Source organism: Danio aesculapii, chromosome 20, assembly GCF_903798145.1.
Source record: "Danio aesculapii chromosome 20, fDanAes4.1, whole genome shotgun sequence".
NCBI lineage: Eukaryota > Metazoa > Chordata > Actinopteri > Cypriniformes > Danionidae > Danio > Danio aesculapii.
In genome coordinates, this window is record NC_079454.1 from 24,293,912 (window position 1) to 24,320,103 (window position 26,192).

The following is a 26,192-nucleotide window of genomic DNA, read 5'->3' on the forward strand; positions in this document are numbered from 1 at the left end:
GGTCTCATCTGAAAGAGTCAGTGCATCTGTGGTAGATAAAGAGACAAGATGGAGTACTTCATCTGAGGAAGATGTTAAACCAGCCACTAAAGAAAATATTAGAGAAACAGGGCAATACCTTGTCCAAATTCCTAAAGTAAAAAGGTATATCAGGTTCACACAAGCTGAACCATACTCATCTCCTCTGTTGCCAATTCCTCCTGCAATCACAGTAAATGAAACAGAAAAAGAATTCAAACCACCAGCCAACAGAGAGAGCACTACATCCGAAAATGATGTTCAAGATATTGGTCAAATAGGAGTATCTCTTGATAAAGTACCAAGAGTTAAGAGATACATTCAATTCACACATCCTGAATATCAATCTCCTGCTCAGACATCAACCAGTCTTTCATCTGAAAGGGTCAGCATACCTGTGGTAGATAAAGAAACAAAGAGATGGAGCACTTCATCTGAGGAAGATGTTAAACCACCTACTGAAGATTTTAAAGAAACAGATGAATACCTGACCCAAATCCCCAAAGTAAAGAGGTACATCAAGTTCACACCTTCTGGACCATATTCCTCTGCTCCATCACCAGATTCTCCTTCCAGCACAGTAAAATCCATAACAGTAAAAGAAACTGAATTCAAACAGCCAGTCATTAAAGATAATTCTTCTAATGTTCAGGAAGACAATGTCTCTGGCCAAATAAGCATATCTCTTGATGGTGTGCCAAGAGTTAAAAGATATATTGCATTCACACATCCCGAAACATCAACTGCTCTCTCAGATGAAAGAATCCATGCATCTCTGACAGCTGAAAAACCAAAAGAAAGCAGCCCTTTGTCTGAGGAAAATGTTACTATATCTACTAATAAAGATATCACTGAAGAAACAGATGAATATCTAGTCAAAATACCAAAAGTAAAGAGGTACATACAGTTTAAACAATCCAAATTATTTCCCTCTGATCTATTACCAGTTCCTCCAAGCATTGTAAAATCAGTCGCTAGAGACAGCACATCTGAGGATGGTGTTCAGGGAGACTTTGGGCAAGGACTATCTCTTGATGGAGTACCAAGAGTTAAGAGATACATTCAATTCACACATCCTGAAAGTCAATCCCTTACCCAGCCAACAACAGCTGTCTCAGCTGAAAAAGTTGGAATTTTGGGGGTAGTTCAAGATACAAGGAAATCAAGCACTTCATCTGGGGAAGATGCCACACTTATTGTTAAAGAAGACAAAGCCATTGAACAAACAGGATTGTCTCTTGAAAAAATACCAAAAGTTAAGAGATATATTCAGTTTGTAAATTCTGAAAGTAAACTTGTTCAACCAACAACTAATCTCTCAGCTGAACGACTTGAAATATCTGGAGATGTTCAAGAAAGAAGATCAAGCATTTCATCTGAAGAGGATGTTAAACCATCAACTCATGATGATCAAGTAAGAGGTGAAAATTTTGACAAAATCCCAAAAGTGAAAAGGTATATTAAGTTCACACAATCTGAACCTCCCCAGGGTTTTGCACCATTACCTATTTCAAGCAATGTAAAACCTACACAGGTGACAGACTTACAATCAAGAGGACCTAGTACTTTAGTTGATCCATCTCCTAAGGAAGACAATGTCTTTGGGGAAACAGAAGCATATCTTGACAAAGTTCCAAGAGTTAAAAGATACATTGAATTTAAACATCAGTTACCTGTTCAGTCAACTACTTTATCGGTTGACAAAGTTGCTACATCTAAGGTCATTTTGGAAACAAGCAGATCTAGCTCTTCATCTGAGGATGAAGTCACAATTGGAGTTAAAGAAGACTATTTTGGTCAACATTCAGAGGCATCTCTTGATAAAATACCAAAGGTTAAGCGATACATTCAGTTCACACATCCTGAAAGTCAGTTTCCTGTTCAGACAACAGCTGAAAGAGTAAATGCATCTGTTGTGAAAAAAGAAACAAGTATACCAAGCACTTTATCTGACGATGATAGAAAATCATCTACAAATGATCATGATGTCATTAAAGAAACAAGTGTCACAATCCCTAAAGTCAAAAGATACATTGAGTTCACACAATGTCAACCTTACTCTTCACCCCAGACACAACTTCCAAGTGTTGTTAAACCAATAAAAGTGACAGCAACAGAACCAAGTGAATCCCACACATCACAAAGCATTTCATCGGACAATTCTGACAGAATACCAAGAGTTAAGAGATACATTGAGTTCACACCTGCTGGAAGTCATAATTCTGTTCTGCCATCAACTGCTGTCTTAGCTGAAAGACTGGGAACATCTGTGGTCACCGAGGAACCAAAAATATTGGCCACTTCATCTAAATATGTTAAACCATCTGCTACTGATCACATTAGAGAAAAAGATGAATTTATTGCCAATATTCCAAAAGTGAAGAGGTACATCGAGTTCAAACAATCTTATTCTTCAGCTGTGTCATTTCTCCCATCATCCGGTTTGTCATCCGAGCCATCACGCCCCATCTCAAAGAAAAAAGGGTCCGCAGTAATTATAAAGACTGAATTAGAATCATGGACGTCTGACCAGACTGGCCTAAATTCAGAATTCAGTAAGTCAAGTTCCTTGTCGAGTGAAAAACAATCTGTAGGACATCAGGTTGTGGATGAACCACCAGCAGTTCCAATAACATCTCCACCTCCGCTAGACCTGCATGCCAGAGAGTATCTGAGAGAAAATTCTGAAGTGCGTCAAAGGCAAGAACGCAGGAGATTACTGCAGCAAAGGAGAAGAGAAATGGATGAGTTCAACATCGCATCCCTACCCTCCATGCAACAAGAGGGTGAGAAGCAGGACAGAACACTGGCAGATTATGGAGGAGCGCCATTTCAAACAGAACGCACCTACAGCAGCAGCTCTACAAGAACCAATTCCAGAAGCACAGAAGGAGTGGAAGCCCCAGTTTTGCGGGGACTTAAAACGAAGAGTACATCACCACTTGACTCCAAGTCACCAGCAAATTCAACAACAAAGAATAAGGAATTTTTAATTTAGATAAAGAGTTGACTTGGCACACAATGTAAACATCAAATCTCAGCGAATGATTTAAAAATCACAGCTTTTTGTTGTTGTTGTTTTCTCTTTATTGAGTATTGTAAATACTGTAATATAACTATGAACATATTAACCTAAACTTTTCAGTACTCCATCATATAAGTTATGTTCCTCTTGCATCGAAATATATTAATGAAGCCTACTTAAGAATGTGTTTTGTATACAGACACTGTTGATTTTATCAGTAATGGAATGTAGCTGTAATAAAAATCCACAGGATATATTAATTGCACTCGATGACAACCTAAGAAACATTTTTGAAAAATGTTTAGTTTCTCTTGATTTTTTTGATCGATATGTTTGAGTAAAACATTTTTCTTTTATTCTGGAAATATTACAATGCCATTTACAGCATTTTTATAGAATGTTTTTATATAATTGTTTGCAGACATGTTTATATAACAATAGCAATTCTTTAAATTCATAAGAGTTATGAATTTCTGATGTTCAAAATCACAACAATTGAGAATACAATTGTTATTCTCAAAAAAAAAAAAAATATATATATATATATATATATATATATATATATATATATATATATATATATATATATATATATATATATATATATATTATATATATATATATAAACAAATTGGACAATAGAAGATTGGAAAAATGTTGCTGGTCTGCATCGAGACCATGAAAGCATAGATCTATCCTGCCTTGTATCAACGGTTCAGGTTGGTGGTGGTGTAATGGTCTGGGGGACATTTTTTAACACACTTTGGGCCCATTAGTACCAATTGAGCATCGTGTCAAGGCAACAGCCTTCCTGAATATTCCTGCTGACCATGTCCATTGCTTTATGACCACAGTGTACCCATCTTCTGATGGCTACTTCCAGCAGGATAACACACCATGTCATAAAGCGGGAATCATCTCAGACTGGTTTCTTGAACATGACAATGAGTTCACTGTACTCAAATGGACTCCACAGTCACCAGATCTCAATCTAATAGAGCACCTTTGGAATGTGGTGGAACGGGAGATTCGCATCATGGATCTGCAGCAACTGCGTGATGTTATCATGTCAAAATGGATCAAAATCTCTGGGGAGCATTTCCAGTACCTTGTTGAATGTATGTCAAAAATGATTAAGTTCTGAAGGCAAAAGTATTAGTATAACCTAGTACTAGTAAAGTGTACCTAATAAAGTGGCCGGTGTGTATGTATTAGGGATGTGCAATTAATCGAAAATTCAATTTCGATTTCGGCTCCTAACGATTATGAAAAAACATTAATCGAGATGAAAAGATTATTGCATCATATACCGCCCCCTTTCCAGTTGTACACATTTGTTGCTCTGCAAAGCTCAATTTCACGTGAAAATTATTAATCGCATGTGCTGCAATGTAATGTTTGCAACACGGGATGCGCATGATGTACATTCGAATCATTCATGTTTTTAAAAGGGTGAATGAGAGGAGCAAAGCACACACATCTAAAGTCATCTTAACGTGAGTACTTTAATGATCAAAAATACATGCAAATTTGTGTCAAAACGCGGTGTTTAGTGATAATTCATATTAACCCTCATTTGTGTAATATACAAACGAGTTACGAATCAAGACATGTGAAAGTGAAACCATTAATCAGACCCATAGGCTTACTGCTCTTAAAGTGACCAGTGTTGCCAGATGTAGCAAACTGATTCCAGCCCAAAAACTGTCGAAAAACTGCTGAAAACCAAATAGCCCTGCCGAACAATCAGTAGATTGTAATAACCTGTCTTGAGGCTGAGGAGCTACCTGCCTATGCCATTTTTTTACCCGCAAAAATAAATTCAAAACTGACCAATCTGGCAACACTGAAAGTGACAACGCGCCTACTGCCGACGGTTTTTATCATTAATAAAACAACAAAAGGACAAAAATCACTCACTGCTCTTGCATGAAGGACTTTTGTAGCTATAATTAAAGTTTTTTCTTACAGTGAAGATGCTTAAAGCACAGTTTGTTTCATATTTTTATTCTATTGTATTCATTTCCATTTCATTCTAGCCAAAATAAAACAAATAAGATTTTCTCCAGAAGGAAAATATTATAGGAAATACTGCAAAAAATTCCTTGCTCTGTTAAACATCATTTGGGGCTAATCATTTTGACTTCAACTGATAATCGTTTTGAAGAATTAATTTTTTTGATTACAATTAAGACCCAAATAATCGTGATTCGAGCAGCCCTAGTATCTCTGTCTGTTAATATTTTACTCAATCCCATATCTAATAAATCAAAACCTTTTTTTTCCACTCTGTATCGGTTTATAGAAGGTAATTAACTTTCTTGTAAACGGTTGATAAAAGTGTTCCCTACTACATAACATGGCATGCAGAAGAAATTAAATGACTCCACATTTCGTTAATAAACCCCTTTATATATATTGAATGTAGAGAGGTTACAGTGAAAACAAACACATATATACACACACACACACACACACGCACACATCCATACATATATACAGTCAGATGAGAATGCTCAACCCTCTGCATTACATACTCTCCCAACAAAAGCAACAGTCATAATGAGACGGGAACACATCTATCTGTTCAGATCATTCGTTTTAAACCACTACTCTCAGGCACAAACAGGTGCAGGTGAATGGGATTGTGACAGGCGTTTGTAGACATTTACAAATGAATTCTACCCAGCTTGCACAGCATATATACAATGTTGACTTCATGGATGCTGAGTGAATAATGGATTAATAATTTATAATGAATAACTTTAATCTTTCAGGTGGGAAAAAAAAACAATTATTTAACAAAATGTCTTGTAACCAAACTTTTTTTTTTCCCAAAATGGGTGTTAATAAATTTGACTAAATTTGTATCTGTATTGTAAATCCTTTTATAATAAAGTAAAGTTGTTTTGCAATTGCAGACATACAGAAATGCTTCATTTCATGAACATGGTAGTTTAGCACTTTGTGGAATTGGTGGAGGAGACAATGCAGAGAGGAACATCTCAACAGATGAGGTTACAAGTGTGTTTAAGCTCTAAATACCATCACACAATCATTTTTCATAAAGCGTTAAGACTGCATGACCGCGGATACCCAAATTAAGCACAAAAAAAGACCACTTCTACAAATACCTTTACAAAAAAAAAAAAGAAAGAAACGAGAGCAAAAAAAAAAATAAGTACAAAAAGGAAAACCCTCATTCATTCACTCACGAAGACGGCTCTAATCGCAGAATGCATGCATGCTTTTTTTCTTGTTCAGATGACAAGTTAGCTTCGCACCACAGCCATAGACAAAACTCAACAGTTTTACAAACATAACTAGAATGTTAAATAGTTGCTAGGCATTGGTCACTATGGGTTAAGGTGTTCCCGTTTGCCCACAAGATCTGCGGAAGAGGATGTGGCCAAAAGAGTGTCAGAGTTTAGGGCAGGATGCCTTCTTTTTGTATTTTTGTGGCAATCCATCACAGAAATCAAAAGTGCACTTTAACAGCTTTCCCTCATCCTGTCCTTTAGATCCACGTCCTGTCATTTTAACCATCACATGCACAGTATAGTTACATTTCTAAGCAATCAAATGATATAATCAATGCAGTGGCTTGAACTTGCTCGCACTCCTCAAGACAATGAACACGCCAGCCAGGAAAAGGATACTAACCTCTACGCTCTTGATAAGTACAGCCTCCGTTCTTCTTGTTGTGAAGAGGAAATCTATTCTTGTTGATCTCATAAACAAGAAAGTGGTGAAAGGGATACTGATACAGCACCACAGGAAGTGCTTCCAGCAGAATGTCTATGACACTCTTGTGTGTGTATGTGGTGCGCTATATTAAATGGCAACCAAGTGCATTGAGATGAGTAAAAGTAAATCTTATGGCAAAGGTTGTCATGTAAGCATGGTAACTGTCATCGACGTCCAATATTAAAACCACAGTAAACAGTGTTTGGACCACATCAGCAGAGTGACACTGTACACCGTCTCCATTTTGAACCAACGTTTTCGTAAAAAGTCACTGACCTTCAGTAAAAAGCCAAGCAGGTGGTCGTTCTGTCTTTCTCTGTCCTTCATGAATCTAAATTACCTAAATGTCTTCGGACAGTATGGGGGGTTTATACCAACCCTGCCCTATGGAGGATCTGATGTCACCCTCCTTTTAAGAGCCTATTGAAACATTCACAGCAATATGAAACATCACAGTGGGGTGGGAAGGCGGCACCAAGGCTGGCCATGTGCTTACCCACAATGCATTGTGGGCTATGGGTGGGGAAGGGGAGGGGGGGCGTTAGGTGGAGTCGGTGAGGTACTGTTTCACCAACAGTCAACCACCTGTGACGTGCCCCGGCTAAAAGGGCGACATACAAACATGTGCATCGATAATTACATTCTAGGCAAACACTCACACACTCAAGCCCTCAGCGCCAGGGGCCACCATCAGTCCGTCCCAAACACTTCAGTTTTGATTTGTACTTTGTTTTCTAGATGTTTGTTTCAAAGCTGTTTCTGTCGTCATTGTCATGGTGATTGTTGGCGATTAGTTTCTAGTTGGTGATGGTGGTAGGCATGGGGAAGCTGTCGCTACGACATCTCTCGATCTTTATACCACTCCACAAACTCATCCAAAAGCACTGGCCCTGAGTAAAGACAAAACTCAGTTAGGAAGTTAATCTTTGGTTTTCACTAACATGCTGTAGAAAAGAACGATACACAAAAGAAGTACAGAGGTAGGTTAAAGTGTACTTACAGGCCCCGTCCTCATCATAGTTACTGAGATCAAGGTTGATAGTCCTACTGAACTCTAGAACATTGCACCATTGATCTTTATTTATAACCTTATACTTAGATTGCTGTGGAGAAGAAGGGAGAATTGTTGTTAAAGATTGTTGTTAAAGACAACATTTATCCGTATACACAACCAGTCAAATGTTTGTCCTCACTGAACTTGCTTCTGATGATCTTAAATTGGGATGCACTGAAATTTTGGTTACTGAAATCAGAAATGCGGTGGCGCAGTGGGTAGAGATGTCGCTCAACAGCAAGAAGGTCGCTGGTTTGAGTCCTAGCTGGGTAAGTTGGCATTTCTGTGTGGAGTTTGCATGTTCTCCTCGTGTTTGCGTAGGTTTTCTTCCGGGTGCTCTGGTTTCCCCCACAGTCCAAAGACATGCGCTATAGCCATAGGTTAATTGGATAAGCTAGATTGTCCGAAGTGTGTGTGAATGAGTGAGTGTGTATGGGTGTTTCCCAGTGATGGGTTGCAGCTGGAAGGGCATTCGCTGTGTAAAACATGCTGGATAAGTTGGCGGTTCATTCCACTGTGGCAACCCCTGATTAACAAAGGGACTAAGTCGAAAAGAAAACCGATAAATGAATGAAATCAGAAACTGGTTTTGGGCCAAATAGTTTTTTAGAGGATGAAATTATGTGACGTTTAATAAGTGTGAGCTTAAGGTGCTGCAATTTAAGAACAAACAATTACAAAAAAACACCAGCAAATAAAGAAACGATCTTCATCAATTTGAAAGCACACGTGTTGCAAATTCTCACAACACAAACAACTGAAGAAACGCGCTGAAATTATTCACGACACTTGCAAATATCAACGCAACACAACGGAAATGTTTCAAGGGGACCCCAAAACATGACGGACCCTGCTGAGATATGGATGTGTCATGTCGTGTAGTCAGGATATTAAAATAAACAAAAAACAACTCGCCTTTCAAAGACCACCAATCACTTCACTGAGCAACAGCCCTTGAAACATTTCCGTTGTGTTATGTGGATATTTGCAGGTGTCGTGACTAAATGTTGCGCGTTTCTTCACTTGTTTGTGGTGTGACCAATTTGCTGTTTCAAATTGATGTATGCTGTACTGTCAAATTGATGAAGACGATTTCTTTATTTGCTGGTGTTTTTTGTAATTGCATGTGCTTTCTTAAATTGCAGCGCGTTAAGCTCTCTCGGACACCGTAATTTAGTCTGTTCTACATCAATTTTGTCCAGAGAGTGTGGATAAACTGCAATAGTTCAATGTGTCTTCTATGTGGATTCCAAAGCTTGGTTCATAATATAGACCATTTGGAGGGATGTAAACAAAAACAATGGTCTCAACGTATTTCCTGTTTTACATTTTTAATTTCTATAGCTTCCAGAGAATCCAAAAGGAGCCACATATTGATAAATAATGTTATGATAGCTGTTTTAACATTAAGTTAGGATCAAATTGCCTCTTGTTACAGTTATGAAATAGTTTGATAACATGCAGGAAATGTTCATGGGCCGATGATATCACCACATTGAAATGGTTTATAAATTTCCCAGATTTACTCCAACTTTTATATTACTGATCTGTGCTGTTGTTTATTGATGCATGAACTAAACTTTAGTTTTTCGTAATACATCTACCATCCAATTATCACAATGGCTCATATACTTTATTGTTTTTAAAATGTCAACTCCTTAGTTCCTTAGCCATTTTTAAATGAAATTCAAAGAAGAAATATTGATTTAACACTCTTAAAACTGGCATGATTGATCACTGTAGCCACATTAGTTCAAACAACATCACAGATCAACAGCACAGTAACTGATCACCCCCACTTTTTTACTGGTTATAAAACTAAATAAACACAAATAAACATCAGAAGGGTGCATGTTGAAAAAACAAAGAATGACTTAATGAACTGAATCATGAGTCATCTAACTGATCACAACTAAATATGTCATTAAAACAATATGTAAACCATTGTAACCATTTATTGTCCATCATTAGAACAAAATGACTCTAGAGGGCAGCATTTTTTGCAATGTATAAATATATGCACTCTATTACACATTAATTATATTTCTGCTAAGGAATAGGATATGTCTTCATTATCTAATTTTTCTTTGAATAAATCTGAAAGCTGCCTTTGTACATTGTAGGTCAAATACATTATTGTCAGTGTTCTGTACAATTCATGAGAAGAATTCAAATGTCTTGTCTGAAAGAAAGAAAAGGGTTTTTTTGTCTACCCAAAGACTATATATACAATTAATGTCAAATTATACAAAGTTATCAATTGTGCTGCAGGGTATACAAAAAATGGCTGCAAAAATAAATGTAAAAATAAATAAATAAATAAATAAAATAAAAAATTATAGAATAATAAAAATTATAGAAATAATTTGGTTCATAATGGTTCATAATAGAAAATTATAGAATAATAAAAACTGCATGTAAGTGGAGTGAAAGAGTTTGCTTTTGTCATGTAAACATCTGACAAACAGTCTTTAATCTGTGTACTGGAAATAAAAGTATCACTGGTCCCCAAATAAATATAATTGTTTGATGTTCCCACAGAAAAATACAATTATTAAAACAAATACAGGTTTAGAACAATACAATGGTGAGTACATTTAAATAGAATCTTTATTTTTGGGTGAACCATCTCTTAACACCATTCTAAAATATGTTGGTATGTCCAAATATTTAACTGGTCATGTTAAATGATTAAAGTAGATTAAAGTACTTACTTCTAGAAACTGGTTAAACACTGGAAACAAGGGCCAGGTCTTCCCAAGTAGAAGTCCCAGCATGCACTTGGCAGTATTCAAGTCTAAACTCCTCTGATCCTTCTCCTGCAAATGGGTGGACCCATAGTAAAGTTGAAATATTCTGAATGCAAGTTTACAAATCACAATAAAAACAATGAGCTGGCAATGTTATCGACTAAGCTAATTAAATGTAGGTTTCTCCTTGTGGACAGAAATTAGTGTATTGTGCACTCTAAACAGTTCAAGTTTAAAGGGTTAGTTCACCCAAAAATGACTGTCCTGTTAATAATTACTCACCTTTAGTCCAATCCCCTGAGACCTCGGCTTATCTTCACAACACAAATTAAGATATTTTAGAAGAAATCTGAGAGCTCTCTGACCCTCTAAAGACAGCAATGGTTGTGAAGCATTTAAAGTCTATAAAAGGAAACTCCAAAAACAATTAAATGTGCCAAATAAAAACAGTACAAACCACTTTGCTCTTCCTCGTCAGTGTCATCAGGGTGGATATTTACTACAGTCAATACGACATATTAGAGTCAGCAGCACAACATGCAAGCATTGAATTGTCTATAGTAATCACGCGCCCTGATCTGATGTGGAAGACATTGGCAAACAAAAGTCTTTTTTACAGGGGGTGTTTTTGGTGCACAAAAGTGTTCTTGGAGCTTCATATGATTACAGTTGGACCACATTATGAAATGTTTTAACAATGTTTTTGGTTGCTTTTCTGCACTTCGGGACTATTGTTTTTCATGGAGGATCAGAGAGCTCTCAGATTTCATTTAAACAAATCTTAATTTGTGTCCCAAAGATGAATGAAGGTCTTAGGGGATTGTAACGACATGGGGGTGAGTAATTACTAAAAAAAAATTTTCATTTTTGGGTGAACTAACCCCTTAAAAACATAAAAAAAATCCCCTGAGGGCAGAGATTATGGTCAGTACATTTTAACACCACAACATCACTTTTTTCATTCTCTATTTAAAAGCAAAAACACTTTAGATATGGATTTTGATAATGGTGCTTTTTCCATTGAATGGTACGACTTGGTACTTAGCCAGAGATGGGAAGTAACAAAGTACAAATACTTCGGTACTGTACTCAAGTAGATTTTTCTGGTATCAGTACTTTACTCCACTAAAAATTTTTTTTTAGCAACTTTTTACTTTTACTCCATACAGTTTTACACAAATATCTGTATTTTCTACTCTTTACATTTTTTAACCATGGTCGTTACTGTCGTTTTTATGTGTTTGGTGGCACGATCTATATTATTTTTTGTCACTGCGCAAAATGAACACCTTTTTGCTTGTCAACATTTGTACAGTTAGTACTAAAACAGTTAAATCCTTAATGAATGCTGATGAGATTGAGATTGCATTCTATGCTGATGAGATGAATATGCATTGAGATTTATTTATTTTATTTTAATCAGTTCCTATTTCCTAATACAGAATTCATACTGCTTTACTGTTGTCTTTGTTTAAATTAGTTTAACAAATATTTTAACATCAAAATTATTCACACTGGGTGATTTATGAATAAAATGATAATAAAAAGCATCAGGAATTTATCACGTGAAAAAAAAAAGTTCATGCAAAAAGTTTTGGAGGCTCTAATTGTGCATAGAATAAATGTATTAACAGCCTTAATGACTATATCCATGAAAGAAAATATTCACAAGACTCTGAAAAGCAAAAAACACTGAAAACATGGGATATTCTGAATTTAGTTTTGAAGATAATGAAGGAGCTGTAATGCCAAAACAGTAAAATATATAAAGCATTTAATAAAGCAAAGGAAAAACAAATGTTTTGGACAAAATTAGGTGTGAATTGAAGACGTTTATTGTTTGTAAAGATATAGGCTTCATTTTTTACAGTGTATGAATGGACATTATGGCAGTTGTGGTTTTTGATCTAAAAGCAGAAAACTACATGCTGAACGCTGTGAGCTTGTGGCAGGATGATGATATACAGATTTGAGCGGTGTTGTTTTTCAATATTGCACACTGTGATGTTGCTTGGCTACTTTCTTGCTGAAAACTAGCAACAATTTTTTACATAAAAATCAGAAATGTATGTTATTTTGTATAAATGTATCGATATGGTGTGAAGTCTAGTTGCCAGCGTGAAACTTAACACAGGAAGTAGTATGGATACTTCGTACTTAAGTACATTTTTTAGGCTGTACTTCTTTACTTTTACTTGAGAAAAAAAGTGAACTTCAACTTTTACCGTTTTAAACATGAGTATCTGTACTTCTACTTGAGTAAAGGATGTGTGTAGTTTTGCCATCTCTGTACTTAGTTCAGCACAAATCAACCTGACTCGAGTACTGCTTCAGAGCGGGTGCTATTATAGACCTATCCTTAAAGCTGATTTATACTTCTGCATCAAGTACGCATGGATGACCCGGCGGTGCCTTCACACATTAATCTGCTTGCTTTTTACAAGTTTTATTGTCAGAACAGCACACAAACAGAACGCAGGAGTATAAATGGACAACTTTTAGTTTTGATTTTCATTTGCTGTGCAGGAGTGCTCCACATTTTTCAGCTGAGTGTATTTAGGACTTAAACAAACCAACTAAGGTGGGCGGGACTAACAGTTAAGTGTATCAAGTCTTTTCTTCTCACCTTTCACACTTCCCCTCACCTGAACAGATTATAAATAGTCAAACAGATGTTTCACAACAAGCGGAACATCTGCACCTCATGTACTGATCACGATACAGCCACATTAAGCTGCTTGCATTAGTCATTTAAATGATCCTACAGCGGCTGTTGCTGACTTTATTTAAATATAGCAGGTTTAGCATCTTGTGTGGCAAATCCAGTGGCGCAGGTGGTGACTATTCTCACTGCCATTTAGTATCTGCTATGTTTACACATCACATTTTGTTAATGGTACGGTTTCTTGGTACCTCAACTGAAGTGGTATTAAAAAAGTATGAACTCTAGAAACAGTACCGTGGAAAAATGCCCCAAATATGAGCCGTACTGAAACAAACCATGCCATACCATAATGTGGAAAAGTGCCATAAATCTATTTTCTAATACAGAATGAACTAATTGCTCTATACGAGAGCCCAGATAAATCTGAGCCATTCTGTTTTATCTAGACATGACAAATGGCAGGTTATCCATTCAAGGTTGCGACAAGCTATTTATTTGTTTTCCTCCAGTTTACTGGCCCTATCGAATGGCTACTGTAAGAGCTACACTCAGCAAAACTCCACTCGCTTTACAATTCATACCAAGGGAATGGAAAAAAAAGAATCAACTATCTGGACAAGAGATACTTCTGCTGAGCAGACAGAGGTGAAACAACCCAAAATAGCACCATCTCTCAGCAGTCTCGAGCCCTGTTGTAAGTGAAGGACTATGGTGAGCCCAGCATGAACGCAGTAAATAACATAAAAACGAAGAACGATGCATCGCCACAGGCTGTCATTATGCTGAAAATAGTGCTGAAGTATTAGATAAAGCTTCTAAAGTGAATAATAGCTGTTCATCAGTCATCTGTCTTAATGCGTACACTCACCCTGGCAAAGTCGAAGGCATATCGGTAAATGAGTTTGAAACTGGTGGCATCGTTGAGGACGGACCTCAGGTAGTCTAGAGAGTTCCTGAGTTTTTCAGTAGAGTCACATCTGCATATGACAGAAGCAGAGGATAAGGTGGATGTTTGGACAAGAAGAAGTGTAGTATAGTACCATGGTGATGTATACAAGATCGGTGTTGAGCTAGACATACTGCAATGAGCCCATTCCCTTGAGCCACTCCTGTAAAGTGAAGTACCCCATGCTCTGGGCATCAAGCTTCCAGGCCAATACCAGCATGACCACCTGCATATGAACATACATTAAACCGAGCACTGATGAGATGGTTTTAAATGGAAAAATATGAAATCAGATTTAGTTTCTTACATTCTCTGGCTCAACTCCAATGTCTTCACAGAATTTCTCCATTCCCTCTGGTCCAACCACGTCATCACACCCTGTTTTTAATGCAATTTGATATTTTATATATAGAAAGCTCAGGAAAGTACAGTATGTGTACTATTAAAGGGTTAGTTCCCACAAAAATGAAAATTCCGCCAATAATAAATTACTCACCCTCATTCAATTCCAATCCACTAATACCTTCATTCATCTCCAGAACACAAATTAAGATATTTTTATGAGCTCCCTGACACTGCATAGACAGCAGTGGTCCAGACTAGTTCAAAGTCAAAATCAAAGAAAAATACCAAAAAACATTGTCAAAACACTCCATGTGTCTTCAATGGTTTAATCGGAATATCATGAAGCTACTAGAATAATTTTATGCAGACATAAACCAAGAATAACAACATTATTCAATGGTTTCATTTCCTCAGTGTCAGTATAGAGTGCACACTCATGAGAAGGCGTATTCGAGATATATGTCAGCAGCACGACCGACTGCAAAACGCAGAACAGCACTGTCATGAATGTGCACCCTATACGGACACTGAGGAAAAGAAACTTGTGAATGAAGTAGACATGGGCCGGTATAAGATTCTGATGGTATGATAACCTTGGATATAAATATCATGGTTTCACGGTATCAAGGTATTGTAATTACTGCTCCAAAACAAGTTCTTTTTAAATGTCTAGGTAAAAAGCTGCAACTTTTTGCCCGCTGAACACAATTTATTTTATTTTAAGAAACATTTAAAATAATTTGGACCAGTAGTTTTTGATGGGGAGGTATTCTTTTCTGATGGAGATACAGTTGCTCTAAAAAAACAAAATAAAATAGTTATGAAAAACATGTAAAAAAAAATTTAAAAAAGAAAACAGAGTACATATACCTTAGGAACAGTATATTCGGCGGTTTTAAAACCGTAACTTTACCAAACCGCGGTAAACATTGAAATCGGTAATCATCCCATGCCTAGAATAAAGTTGTTATTTCTGTTGATAATATTCTGAATGAACCACTAAAGGAATATGGTTTGATTTTTTCTGCATTGTTCTGGACTTTGAATGTGTTAGGTCATTAGCTGTCTATGGAGGATGAGGGATCTCTCGAATTTAATCGAAAATATCTTAATTTGTTTTCCAAAGATGAACGAAGGTCTCGGGTTTGTAACAACAGGAGGGTGAGTAATTAATAACAATGTTTATTTTTATGATGAACTAACCCTTTACACTATAGGCCTCAAGCTCAATTCCTGGAGGGCAGCAGCTCTGCAGTTTTGCTCCAACCCTAATCTTACACAGCTGATCCAACTAATCAAGGTGTTCAAAACTACTAGAGACTATTAAGCAGGTGTGAGTTAGAAGTGGTTGGAGCAAAACTATGCAGAGCTGCGGCACTCCAGGAATTGAGTTTGAGACCACTGCAACATGATTAAGAATATACAAACGTTATTGAAAGGAAATGTTTACTACATTTAATCCACAGGCTTGGCAAATGATTCTAGTAGTGTCTCATTAAACCTCAATATATTAGACATCATCAGGAGTCACTAGTATTATTTTGTTTTGCATGCGTATGTTTTTTTGACTCTCAAAGTACCAATAGACTTGCGTTTTATGACCATTGTTTCAGCCAAAACATTTCTTTAACGTTCTACTAAACACAAAAAACATCTTGGATGGTCTGAGGGTAAGTAAATTAACGGCAGCTTTTTCCTTTCTGTGCGAACCAAGTAGCCGAGAGTAGCCTAAATTTAGCGGTGACATTTTCACTGCCTTCTAGGCATTATCAAGTCAAATTACATCAACACAGGCAATTTTGATCTGATTACACCTTTTCTAGATTATATAAAGACTAAAGAATTCATAGCACAATAACTGAATATGACTGATTTTGCCCACATACCTGCATATTCATAAAACCATTCTAAACATCTCTTGCTAGAAAAAGCTTCGGCTTCCTGGATTTGCAATGCCTCCTGTTTTCTGTAAACACTGAAAAGAACAGACAGGACAAAGCGAAAGCTATTTAAACACACATTAACACACACTTGTACACAGATTAAAGCACAAGCATGATGCATCTGATACAAATAAGAAGAGACACATGCTCTGAGGGCAGAAATCCACCCACACAAACACAGATCTGGTGGTACAATTAGCAGTTATGATAGTTATGCAACTTTCTTTTAACATTACTGTAAAGATCTGTTCCTGTCATGGATAAATGCTGAATTTCCTAATTGATCCGACAGGTTCCTAGTTGACTTAATCAATCAAAGGCTGGGCAGATGAATGAGCGTTTGTTAGGGCTGCACAGTATATCGTTTCATGCAATAGGACTATTGCAGATGCGCACATCGCAGGATCTGCAATGTCAAGTATGACTTATTGTTGACCAGGAGCTTGTAGACTAATGGTAAAGTTGAACTATTGTGGATTTAAAAAGTTTATTAATTGCATTTTCCCTTTCTTTTTCTCTGTTAAAAATATTAAATGGGTTTAAAGCATTCAGGCACAAGAAAACTGCTTTTACAAAGACTAATTAAATTAAATTTTTATAGTGACAATATGGACACAATGGGGTATATGCACAGCAAGTGTTTTTTCAGCGCATGATAAAATTCTGGTGCAAGCTTAATGTGACTATTTTAAATTTCATAAGGTTTCTTTTACAGCTTCGATGCTGTAATGTATTTACAATAGAGTCAGTTATAGAGACTTAAGCATTCATTTAGTTGTTCAAGCTAAAATAAGAAAGACCCCCGTCAGTATCAGCAGGTTAGCGCAGAAACGCCATTGAAAATACTGGGGTAAAATAAACTGTCATATTTTAAAGATATGGCAGGGGGAAATGGAATTTAATGCAGTGATTCTTGTCCGGTCTGATATTGTTTATATTGTATAATACTGTCGTATAATATCGTATAATATATCGATATACCCACTTTATATCGTATATCTATTAGGCAGTGAAGATCACTGATTTTTAAAGAAATCAGACCTTAAACATGGCAAAAGACAGTTCACCAGAAGCGCTGAGGCAGACTGGCTGAAATGAAAAGTCTTTTTTATAATAAGTCTTTTTCATGAAAAGTCTTTTTCATATAATGCATATAGCCCATTTCAAGAGTTCCCACTTAGATATGCTTGGCGTATAAAGCTGGTTTGGCATGCTATCCCGGGAGAGAACCCTGAGCTCGGAGATCTTTGAGCCCGGGGCTCCCGCCCGGTCGATAAGCATATCAGGGGATCCGAGATCAGGTAGGTCTCGAGAGTTCCCCCTTTTGAAAAGGGAGGAAAGGAGGAGAGAAGGGGTGGAAGGGGGGATTCTTCCAAATGAAGATAAAACATTAGGGAGAAAATGATCCATTTATAGTAAACTAGGATCGCTCTGATTGGATTATTACTGATTACAGATGAGTGGCCAGACGTGCTCAATCATATCACGTGCTCCTCTCGAAATTTGGTTTATGAAACTTCACTTCATTATTTGTGTCCAACTGCCATTAAGACATAACAGACACATAGAAAACACCCTCATAAAAATCTAGTTCAAAGATCATTTTAATCATTTCTGCAGATGCACTCCTCTATTAAATCTCCCCAAACATTCTGAAATAGTGAATTCTTCACAATAAAAGTCCAATCCATTTAGTGAAATATAATATATGTATATCGATGAAGAGCAAAATATTGCAATGTAATTATTTACTAATATCGTGCAGCCCTAGTGTGTGTGTGTGTGTATGAGGTAATCAGAGAAAAACGTCAGAGAACTTAATAAAATGGACTAAAATGAAAAGCTGGATAAAAAAGATAACCGGAGAGGAATTGGACTACTAGTTTATGACCATGGGACTACTATAATACCTTGGGAAAATGCCAGAAATTTTTCCAACTATAGACAAATACTTAATTAAAATGCTTTTGGTAAGTAGCAGAAAAGCCATAACTAGGCCAGAATTCCGCAGATTTTTAGCCCATTATTAATTCTGTTTATTTACTTGAGTAAATGTGTGTCAATCTATATTTATTTAGTTTTTAAATTAAGTACAGTAATATTATTGACTAATATGAAAATGTTCATCTGATTTATGTACAATGCAGTTTGTACAGTAATATTTTCTGTCTTTTAGTAGATCTATCATATGAGAGACTTGCTTTGTTTACCAAATAAAGTGAATCTAAATGGATTTGCATTTTAAACATTAAATAAAAGTTAAAAAGAAATTATTTATTATTTCGCATATTAAGGTTTTAGTTAGGATACTCCCAAAATAATTCCGCAGAAATCCGCAGATTTTTTACCAAAATTCTCCACAGAAATAGCAAAAAACGTCCGCAGATTCCATCGGCTCAATGGATAGGAATTGTAAAGGAAATGCACTGGACTGAGAGACTGACATTTAACCTCAGACTTGATTCAAAAAAGTGCAAAATCCTTGCAAAATACTTGCAACAAGTATTAGCAAAAATGGAGTATGTCATTGTAAACCATGTGATAATGTACTTGTGACTTAATTTTGTAACCCCCATGACAATCGCTTTGTTCCCCCTCTTTTTTATTTTATTTGTAAATTTTTAATAATCATATGTTTTTCCTAAATAAAAGTTTAAACTATTGCTATTACTAAAAGTGAATATGTTTTATTTGAACATACTTATCCTGCCGGCTCTTCTTAGCAGACAGGTCATCTCCAGCAGTGGGTCTCCTCTTTTTCCTTGGGGGCATGGCTCTGGAGCAGCAGGCTGGAAAAGCAGGAGAGATGATTATTTTTATCTCCCTTTTTCAGTCATTCTCTCTTCTTAAACGTAACGTCCTAATTTTATAGTACACTTGTAAACTGTTAACATTAACACCTAGCGGACTGTGAATGCTACGGGGGACAAATAAGAGGATTAGGGTCAAAATACACTACCTTTCAAATGTTTGAGGTTGGTAAGATGCTCACAAACGCTGCAGTTATTTGATCAGAAATAGAGTAGAAACAGTGATATTGTGAAATATAAGCTATTTTAGCTATATTTTATTTTAAATTGTCATTTCTTCCTGTGTTGGCAGAGTTGAATTTTCAACATAATTACTCAAGTCTACACAGTGTAACACATTCCTCAAAAAAAAGTCCTTCTAAAAGGTTTTTTTTTTTTGCACTAAAGAAACATTTATATTTAGTTTTAATGTCCCTTTGATTCATTTAATACATCCCTGTTTTCTAAAAAAAAAAAAACTGCCTCTCAATTGTAGTGTACAAAAAAGAAAGATAAACAGTGCTCAACATATACGAGTATACCACTCACAAATCTCTCATTCAAATGAATATTTTCTATAGGAAGCTATATAATATTTTTGTGCATATACATTAGTTTAGTCAGTGCTGAAGCCAAATCTGGAGCTCATTTACCATAATAACTTACAATAACAGTCCAAAATTAATACACCCAAAATTATATAGGGAAAAATATCAAATAAAAAAACTTATTTTAATTTAGCATAATTTTAAAAGCATTATCTTTCTATTTCTAAAGACATTCTGTGACTAAAATATTAATAGAAATATCTGTTAAATAAATCTATTTTGTTTAAATGCACCAAAATTTATGACAATAAATTTATATGTGATGTGATATATAAAAAATATATACGATTCAGGGTTCCATTTTCTGTTTAGTTCTCACTTAAAGTAAAAAAGTTAAGTAAAACATTTGGTAAAAAAAACAGCACAATCAAATCATATTTCTAAATAAACAATACAATGATGTTTGACATTAGGTGATAAGATAATGTAGAAATGAATGGGCATGCAAGGTCAAGTCACTACCTGTACCGTGAGACTCTGGTCCGACGTCCTCTGTCAGGTTCTACAGCCAGAAAGAAACACCATTCAAACAACATTCTACAGATCAGCACTGACTCATAAAAAGAAGAAAGCAAACATGTATTTGTGTGTAAAATTGGTGGCTGATCAACTTATTGTCTGGTAGCCATTACATCTGCTGTCATGTTCTGGAAACGAGCTAAAGTAGAGCACAATTCTGTGTGAATTAGGGTTATGAGGGTAGTTATTTAAGTAAAACACTGGGTCACAGTTACATTTTGTAGAAAGTAATATTAGTGCGGAATATCTTAACCTGTCATATAGCCAAACACTGCAATCCCACAATGCATGCAACAATGTCCCACTACAACACTGTCAGCTTTTGCATTAACAACAGCAACTGACCCTTAACCAGAAAACATGGGACTCATCTTCTAATCTAATAATATTCAATAATGTTTCAGATTTGCATTTTTACAGTTATTCATTTAGTATTTGCTTTTATCCAAAGTGACTTAAAAATTTACAATACCAAATTTATATGCTTGTTATTTATTTACAGATCTACATCAAACATTTTCATGCAAACGCACAGAAATCTGAAACATCCAACATTTATCAAGGTTAACATCACCTTGTCAGTTGCTAGTTACATATTTTCAAGTTTGAGTATGCCATATATATATATATATATATATATATATATATATATATATATATATATATATATATATATATATATATATATATATATATATATATATATATATATATATATATATATATATATATATATATATATATATATATATATATATATATATATATAACATATATATAACATATATATATATATATATATATATATATATATATATATATATATATATATATATAACAATTATTAGCCGTCCTGAATTATTGGCCGTCCTGTTTATTTTTTTCCCCAATTTCTGTTTAACGGAGAGAAGGTTTTTTTCCAACACATTTCAAAACAAAATAGTTTTAATAACTCATTTCTAATAACTGATTTATTTTATCTTTGCCATGATGACAGTAAATAATATTTGACTAGATATTTTTCAAGACACTTCTATACAGCTTAAAGTGACATTTAAAGGCTTAACTAGGTTAATTAGGCTAACTAGGCAGGTTAGGGTAATTAGGCAAGTTATTGTATAACGATGGTTTGTTCTGTAGACTATGGAAAAAATAATATAGCTTAAAGGGGCTAATAATATTGACCTTAAAATGGTTTAAAATATTTAAAACTGCTTTTATTCTAGCTGAAATAAAACAAATAAGACTTTCTCCAGAAGATAGAATATTATCAGACATATTGTGAAAATGTCCTTGCTCAGTTCCAACGTCATTTAGGAAATATTAAAAAAAATAAAGAAAAAAATAAATATATATATTAGATTTTACTATTCAACATATTTTTCCCAAATTCAGGGTGGATTTATGGGGAAAAGGTCTGCAGATTCCATCTAGACCTATAAATTGTCTATGATCTATTCTAATTCCTATTCATTTTTTTTTTTAAATGTATACTAATAATATTTGCTCTTATCTTATTGTCATAAAGCACAAACTTTGAATACCATTTTTTTTAGTCTTTTGATTTTTGAAATTCTTTTGAATTCATTTTTTCACATTATAAAAATTCTGATTAATTAGATTAATTTTCTTAATTAACATTTTCTTCTCACAATTTAGAGTAAAATTCTAAGACAAAATATTGCATTGTGAGATATAAACTCGGGATTATAAAAGGTTCACTCAGAATTACAGTAAAAAAATAAAACTGGAAAAAAATCATGAGAAGTAAAATAATAAGCAAAATGATGATTAGTCAGACTTTAAAAAAAGATAGCAATTATTATTTCTATTATCATCATCATCATTGTAATAATTTATTTCTTTCTTTAATCTGTGGCAGGAACAAGCTTCCAACAGGTTCAACTTCTGCAAAATCATTCAAAAAACATCTCTGATGTTGCAGAGAAATTATTCCATTTACTTTATAATGGTTTAACCAAATAAACTTCAACTAAAGGTTCATTCACTCTTGTACTTTGGTGCTCTTAGTTTGTTAAATTAAACATTTGGTTGTGGTTTTCCTAGCATACACGCAGTTATTTTTATGCATGACCCTAAAGATAGAGAAAACAAATTTAAGCATATATATTTTAATGTATGTGTATGTGCATGTGGTGTTTTTTTAATCAGAGCTTAAAATGCGTAAAGTCAAAACATTGTAAGGAATTCCTTCATCCCACAAACAAACAAGATGATGCATTTCTGACATCTGTACTGAACAGTAACAGGCTGTAATCTCATCTATGAAGAGAACACAAAATAAGCTTGAGCATACTATGCTTTTTATGGTCACATCTTAACACATTGGCTGCATCCGAAAATGCCTACTACTCAGTAGCTACTACATTTGAATTTACTACTTGACAGTTGAAAAAGTACGTTCTATATAGTATGAATGCGAGTAGTATGAATGGCACTCAGACGTACTACATCTGCATTTTTGACAAGATCACATGACCTACCCGTGTCAGTTGCGTCGCTTCACTCCCATTCATTAATTCTCTCACAAAGCATTATGGTATAGCATAGAGTTCAGGCCCGTAGCCAGGGGGGTTCGGGTGGTTCGAAAGACCCACATCTCACAAAGTAGTGCTTAAAATTGTCACTAAAATGCAGTATTTAAATCTTATAATTAAATAGTAAAGTCAATAACTGCAAAAAGGTCCACTTTTTGAGAAAAATTAACCACCCCTTTTACAAGGCTGGCCACGGGCCTGGAGTTTATCAAATGCGCATTTCAGAATCTTGCCGGTGTAGTAAGTCATCCGGGTACTTTTAACACACCGTTTTTCGAATTCTATTAATTCGGACATACCACTTGGTGTGCATACGGTTTTTAGCGCACTATATATTACGGAAGTATTTGGAGGCAGTAATTGTGTCTAGTTTTCAATTCAATTTTGGTACACGTGTTCATATTTCAGTCAAAAAGCGGAGTTAAATTAGAAGTGAACCCAAACTTGATCTTGATACATTGGCAAACTTTGGCATGGACCTTAGACACAAATAAGTTCTGAAAGTCGAGTAGCCTACAATCGCAACCTGCTACAAAAAAAAGAACTAAATATGAAAACATGCACAAATCCCATCAGCAATCCCTCTTGATTTAAATAAGATAAAGGTTTGAATGTTAACTCTTGCAATATAACTGCTGGGTATTTAAATACATGCAAAACCGAGCCCATACTTACCAGCCTGTGCAGGGTGTGGTAGATTTTGTGGATGCTGGCCAGTGTGGACAAATGAGAGTTCAGCTGGAAATCTGTGAGAGATATAAAAATACACATTTGTTACTCCATGCAGATATATACAAGCTTCTGAAATGCACATGGGTTTCTACGTGTTGTTTGTGTATGTGTTTCCAGTCTGAGGATATGGTGGGGGGTGGACATCTGCTCCAGTGAGCTAGTAGAGTGACAGAAATATGAGAAGCAATGTGAGATGCAGAAGTGTATCTAATAGACTAATGTATACAGAATACATTTAACTGTTCTGTGTGCCTTCGTGGTGAGTACAGCCAGGCAACTACCAACATTGTTATTCATAATCTTTATGATGTCAAATTGGGTTTCATCACTAAGACAGAAGGTGTCAGTGTGGAGGTCATTTTTCTCTAGCATGTTAATATCAGAATATTCTTCTAAAAATGATCAGAATAAATGTGTGGGACCAAGACTTGGGATTAGACCCAAATCCAGATAATTAACCATCTTATGAGGATATATACAAATCTAGTGAAAAAATATTCAATGAAATCCATCAATATTTCTAATAAGTGTATTAAACTCAAAACTCAGAAGGTGCATTAATCAGCTGTGTGTGATAACGTTATGGAATTAAAAAGTTTTCGAAGGAAGTCAGGAATGTGATGTCGCTTTGAACTTTTTTATTATTATTAGTTTCAGTTTTTCCATCCAGGGGATTTAATCTGATAAAACAGCCCAATTACCAAAAAAAGGGAATTAGAATGTGAATAGACGCATTTTGAAAGGTCAAAGTTATATTTCAAAAGACCCATTATACTTCCGTAAGAAAGAACTGCTCTCAAGCACTCTATTGGAAAAGATAACATATTCTAAAGTGTAAAGAAGTCTAATTTTAATTTTACGAATCCCTTATATTTATATGTGATAATAGGGAATGAAATCTGACAAAACTGATCAAACTCCACTGTTTATATTGTAAATCCTTATTCATTGTAATAGACATTGTTTTTAATGTTATTTTTTGTAGACTTTATTTGTATATTTTTGCACTGATATGCATGTATGTAGCTCACTAATTGAAAATGATACCCAATAATCACTATACTCATACCCCATAGCCGTTTAGGAAGCACGTAAACTAGGTTAATAATGGGCATATGCATACTTAATGATCAAAACTGTAAAAATAACGTCAGCATATATTTAGATTATTTACACATATTATGAGCTTCCACGTTTCGGACCTAGAAATTAATATATACGTGTGTGTGTGTGTGTATCGATGCAGGCCTCTAAATATGAACGATATGCCAACAGCCAAGACCCCGAAACAGCATTAACTTCAGGTATGATAAAATATATACTATTTAAATAGTTGCCGGTATCTAATGCAGTGCATTATTAATGCAAACCTAACATAAAACGAGACTATTTGTGAGCCTGTGACGCAGTTGTCAGGAATGCCTGTAGATATGAAACCCCCCCCAAAATTGTAAGAAACTACATTAGTCAGATTCACACCAGCACGTTTCAAACATTCACAGTTTCACGCCGACTGCAGTTTAAAATCTGATTTTCTGCCACACAGCTCATAGATATGTATACACACATAACTTGCGACGACTTTACAAAGTATCTAGAGAGTGTGCGAGCTTCTGGGGGATGTAGTCTAATGACAAACAACGCCTGCGTCTGCCAACGACACGGGTCGGCTGAATAAACCACATTTCCCAGAATTCCCCAAATCATAATTTCAATCGGTACTCTCCCCAACTGATGAATGCGACCCAAATGCTGCAAAAAAAGATTTTCTCTTTGAAAAAAGACAGCCTTTCACAACGATACGCAGTTTGTCTTTTAAGGGGACGTACAGTAATGCGCCAGATCAAACTCGACGTGTTTGCAAGCACTAATTTTTTACACAACTGCGTCACAATTTTCACCCCCTGTCATTTTTCCGCAGTTTTCTCGAAAAAAACTGAGCAGATTAGCTTCAAAACAACAACCTTTCACTTGCACGTCGGTGGCTTTGCATTAGTCATTCGAGTTGTCAAGAGATGGATGCCTTAAGGTTATTTGGGTATTAAAGGTAATTAGTGTACAAGTGTATTGTGTAAATAGGATCAGATACCTTGTTCGGGTTGCTGTATATACTCAAGATCAGAATGCTAAAATGCAACGATATTCAACGAAGGTCGTTGTCTCTTGCAAGCGCCCAAGACATCGGAGTAAATACACAAAGAGAGCAGCTAGCAAGCTCAGAGTCAATCTGATGATCTGTATGCTCCGGTAACGGCTACTTTACTCACAAAATGCGTCAACACAGCGAATCATACATCTTAAAAGAAGTCACGGCGACTTGTCAGTGTGCAGCAAGTACGCAATTGTCATCACAGCTCGACAGAAAACGAATAGCAGTGAAAACGTACTATTGTACTTACTTGACGCATCTGAGTGCATTTTTATGAAACACACAACTGTATTTGTGTGAGTCTGCAGACCGGCCAGTGGGCGGGACATGCCAATATTATACAT

General features: G+C 35.5%; 1 protein-coding gene across 2 annotated transcripts; it reads right to left on the reverse strand.

The window, feature by feature from the left end:
• Window positions 1-5,434: 5,434 nt before the first annotated feature.
• On the reverse strand, window positions 5,435-26,192 carry dcun1d4 (DCN1, defective in cullin neddylation 1, domain containing 4 (S. cerevisiae)). Of its 2 annotated transcripts, none has more exons than XM_056481645.1 (11): window positions 26,099-26,192; window positions 23,643-23,713; window positions 20,353-20,392; window positions 19,195-19,282; window positions 16,437-16,525; window positions 14,513-14,583; window positions 14,340-14,431; window positions 14,128-14,236; window positions 10,559-10,663; window positions 7,791-7,893; window positions 5,435-7,680 (listed from the first exon to the last, which is right to left on the reverse strand). In XM_056481645.1, the coding sequence occupies exons 1-11, from the start codon at window positions 26,190-26,192 to the stop codon at window positions 7,625-7,627; spliced, it is 918 nt and encodes a 305-aa protein (XP_056337620.1). In that variant the 3' UTR covers window positions 5,435-7,624. The 2 variants fall into 2 exon arrangements, with proteins under 2 accessions (XP_056337620.1, XP_056337621.1); XM_056481646.1 differs by lacking the exon at window positions 26,099-26,192 and adding an exon at window positions 25,789-26,073.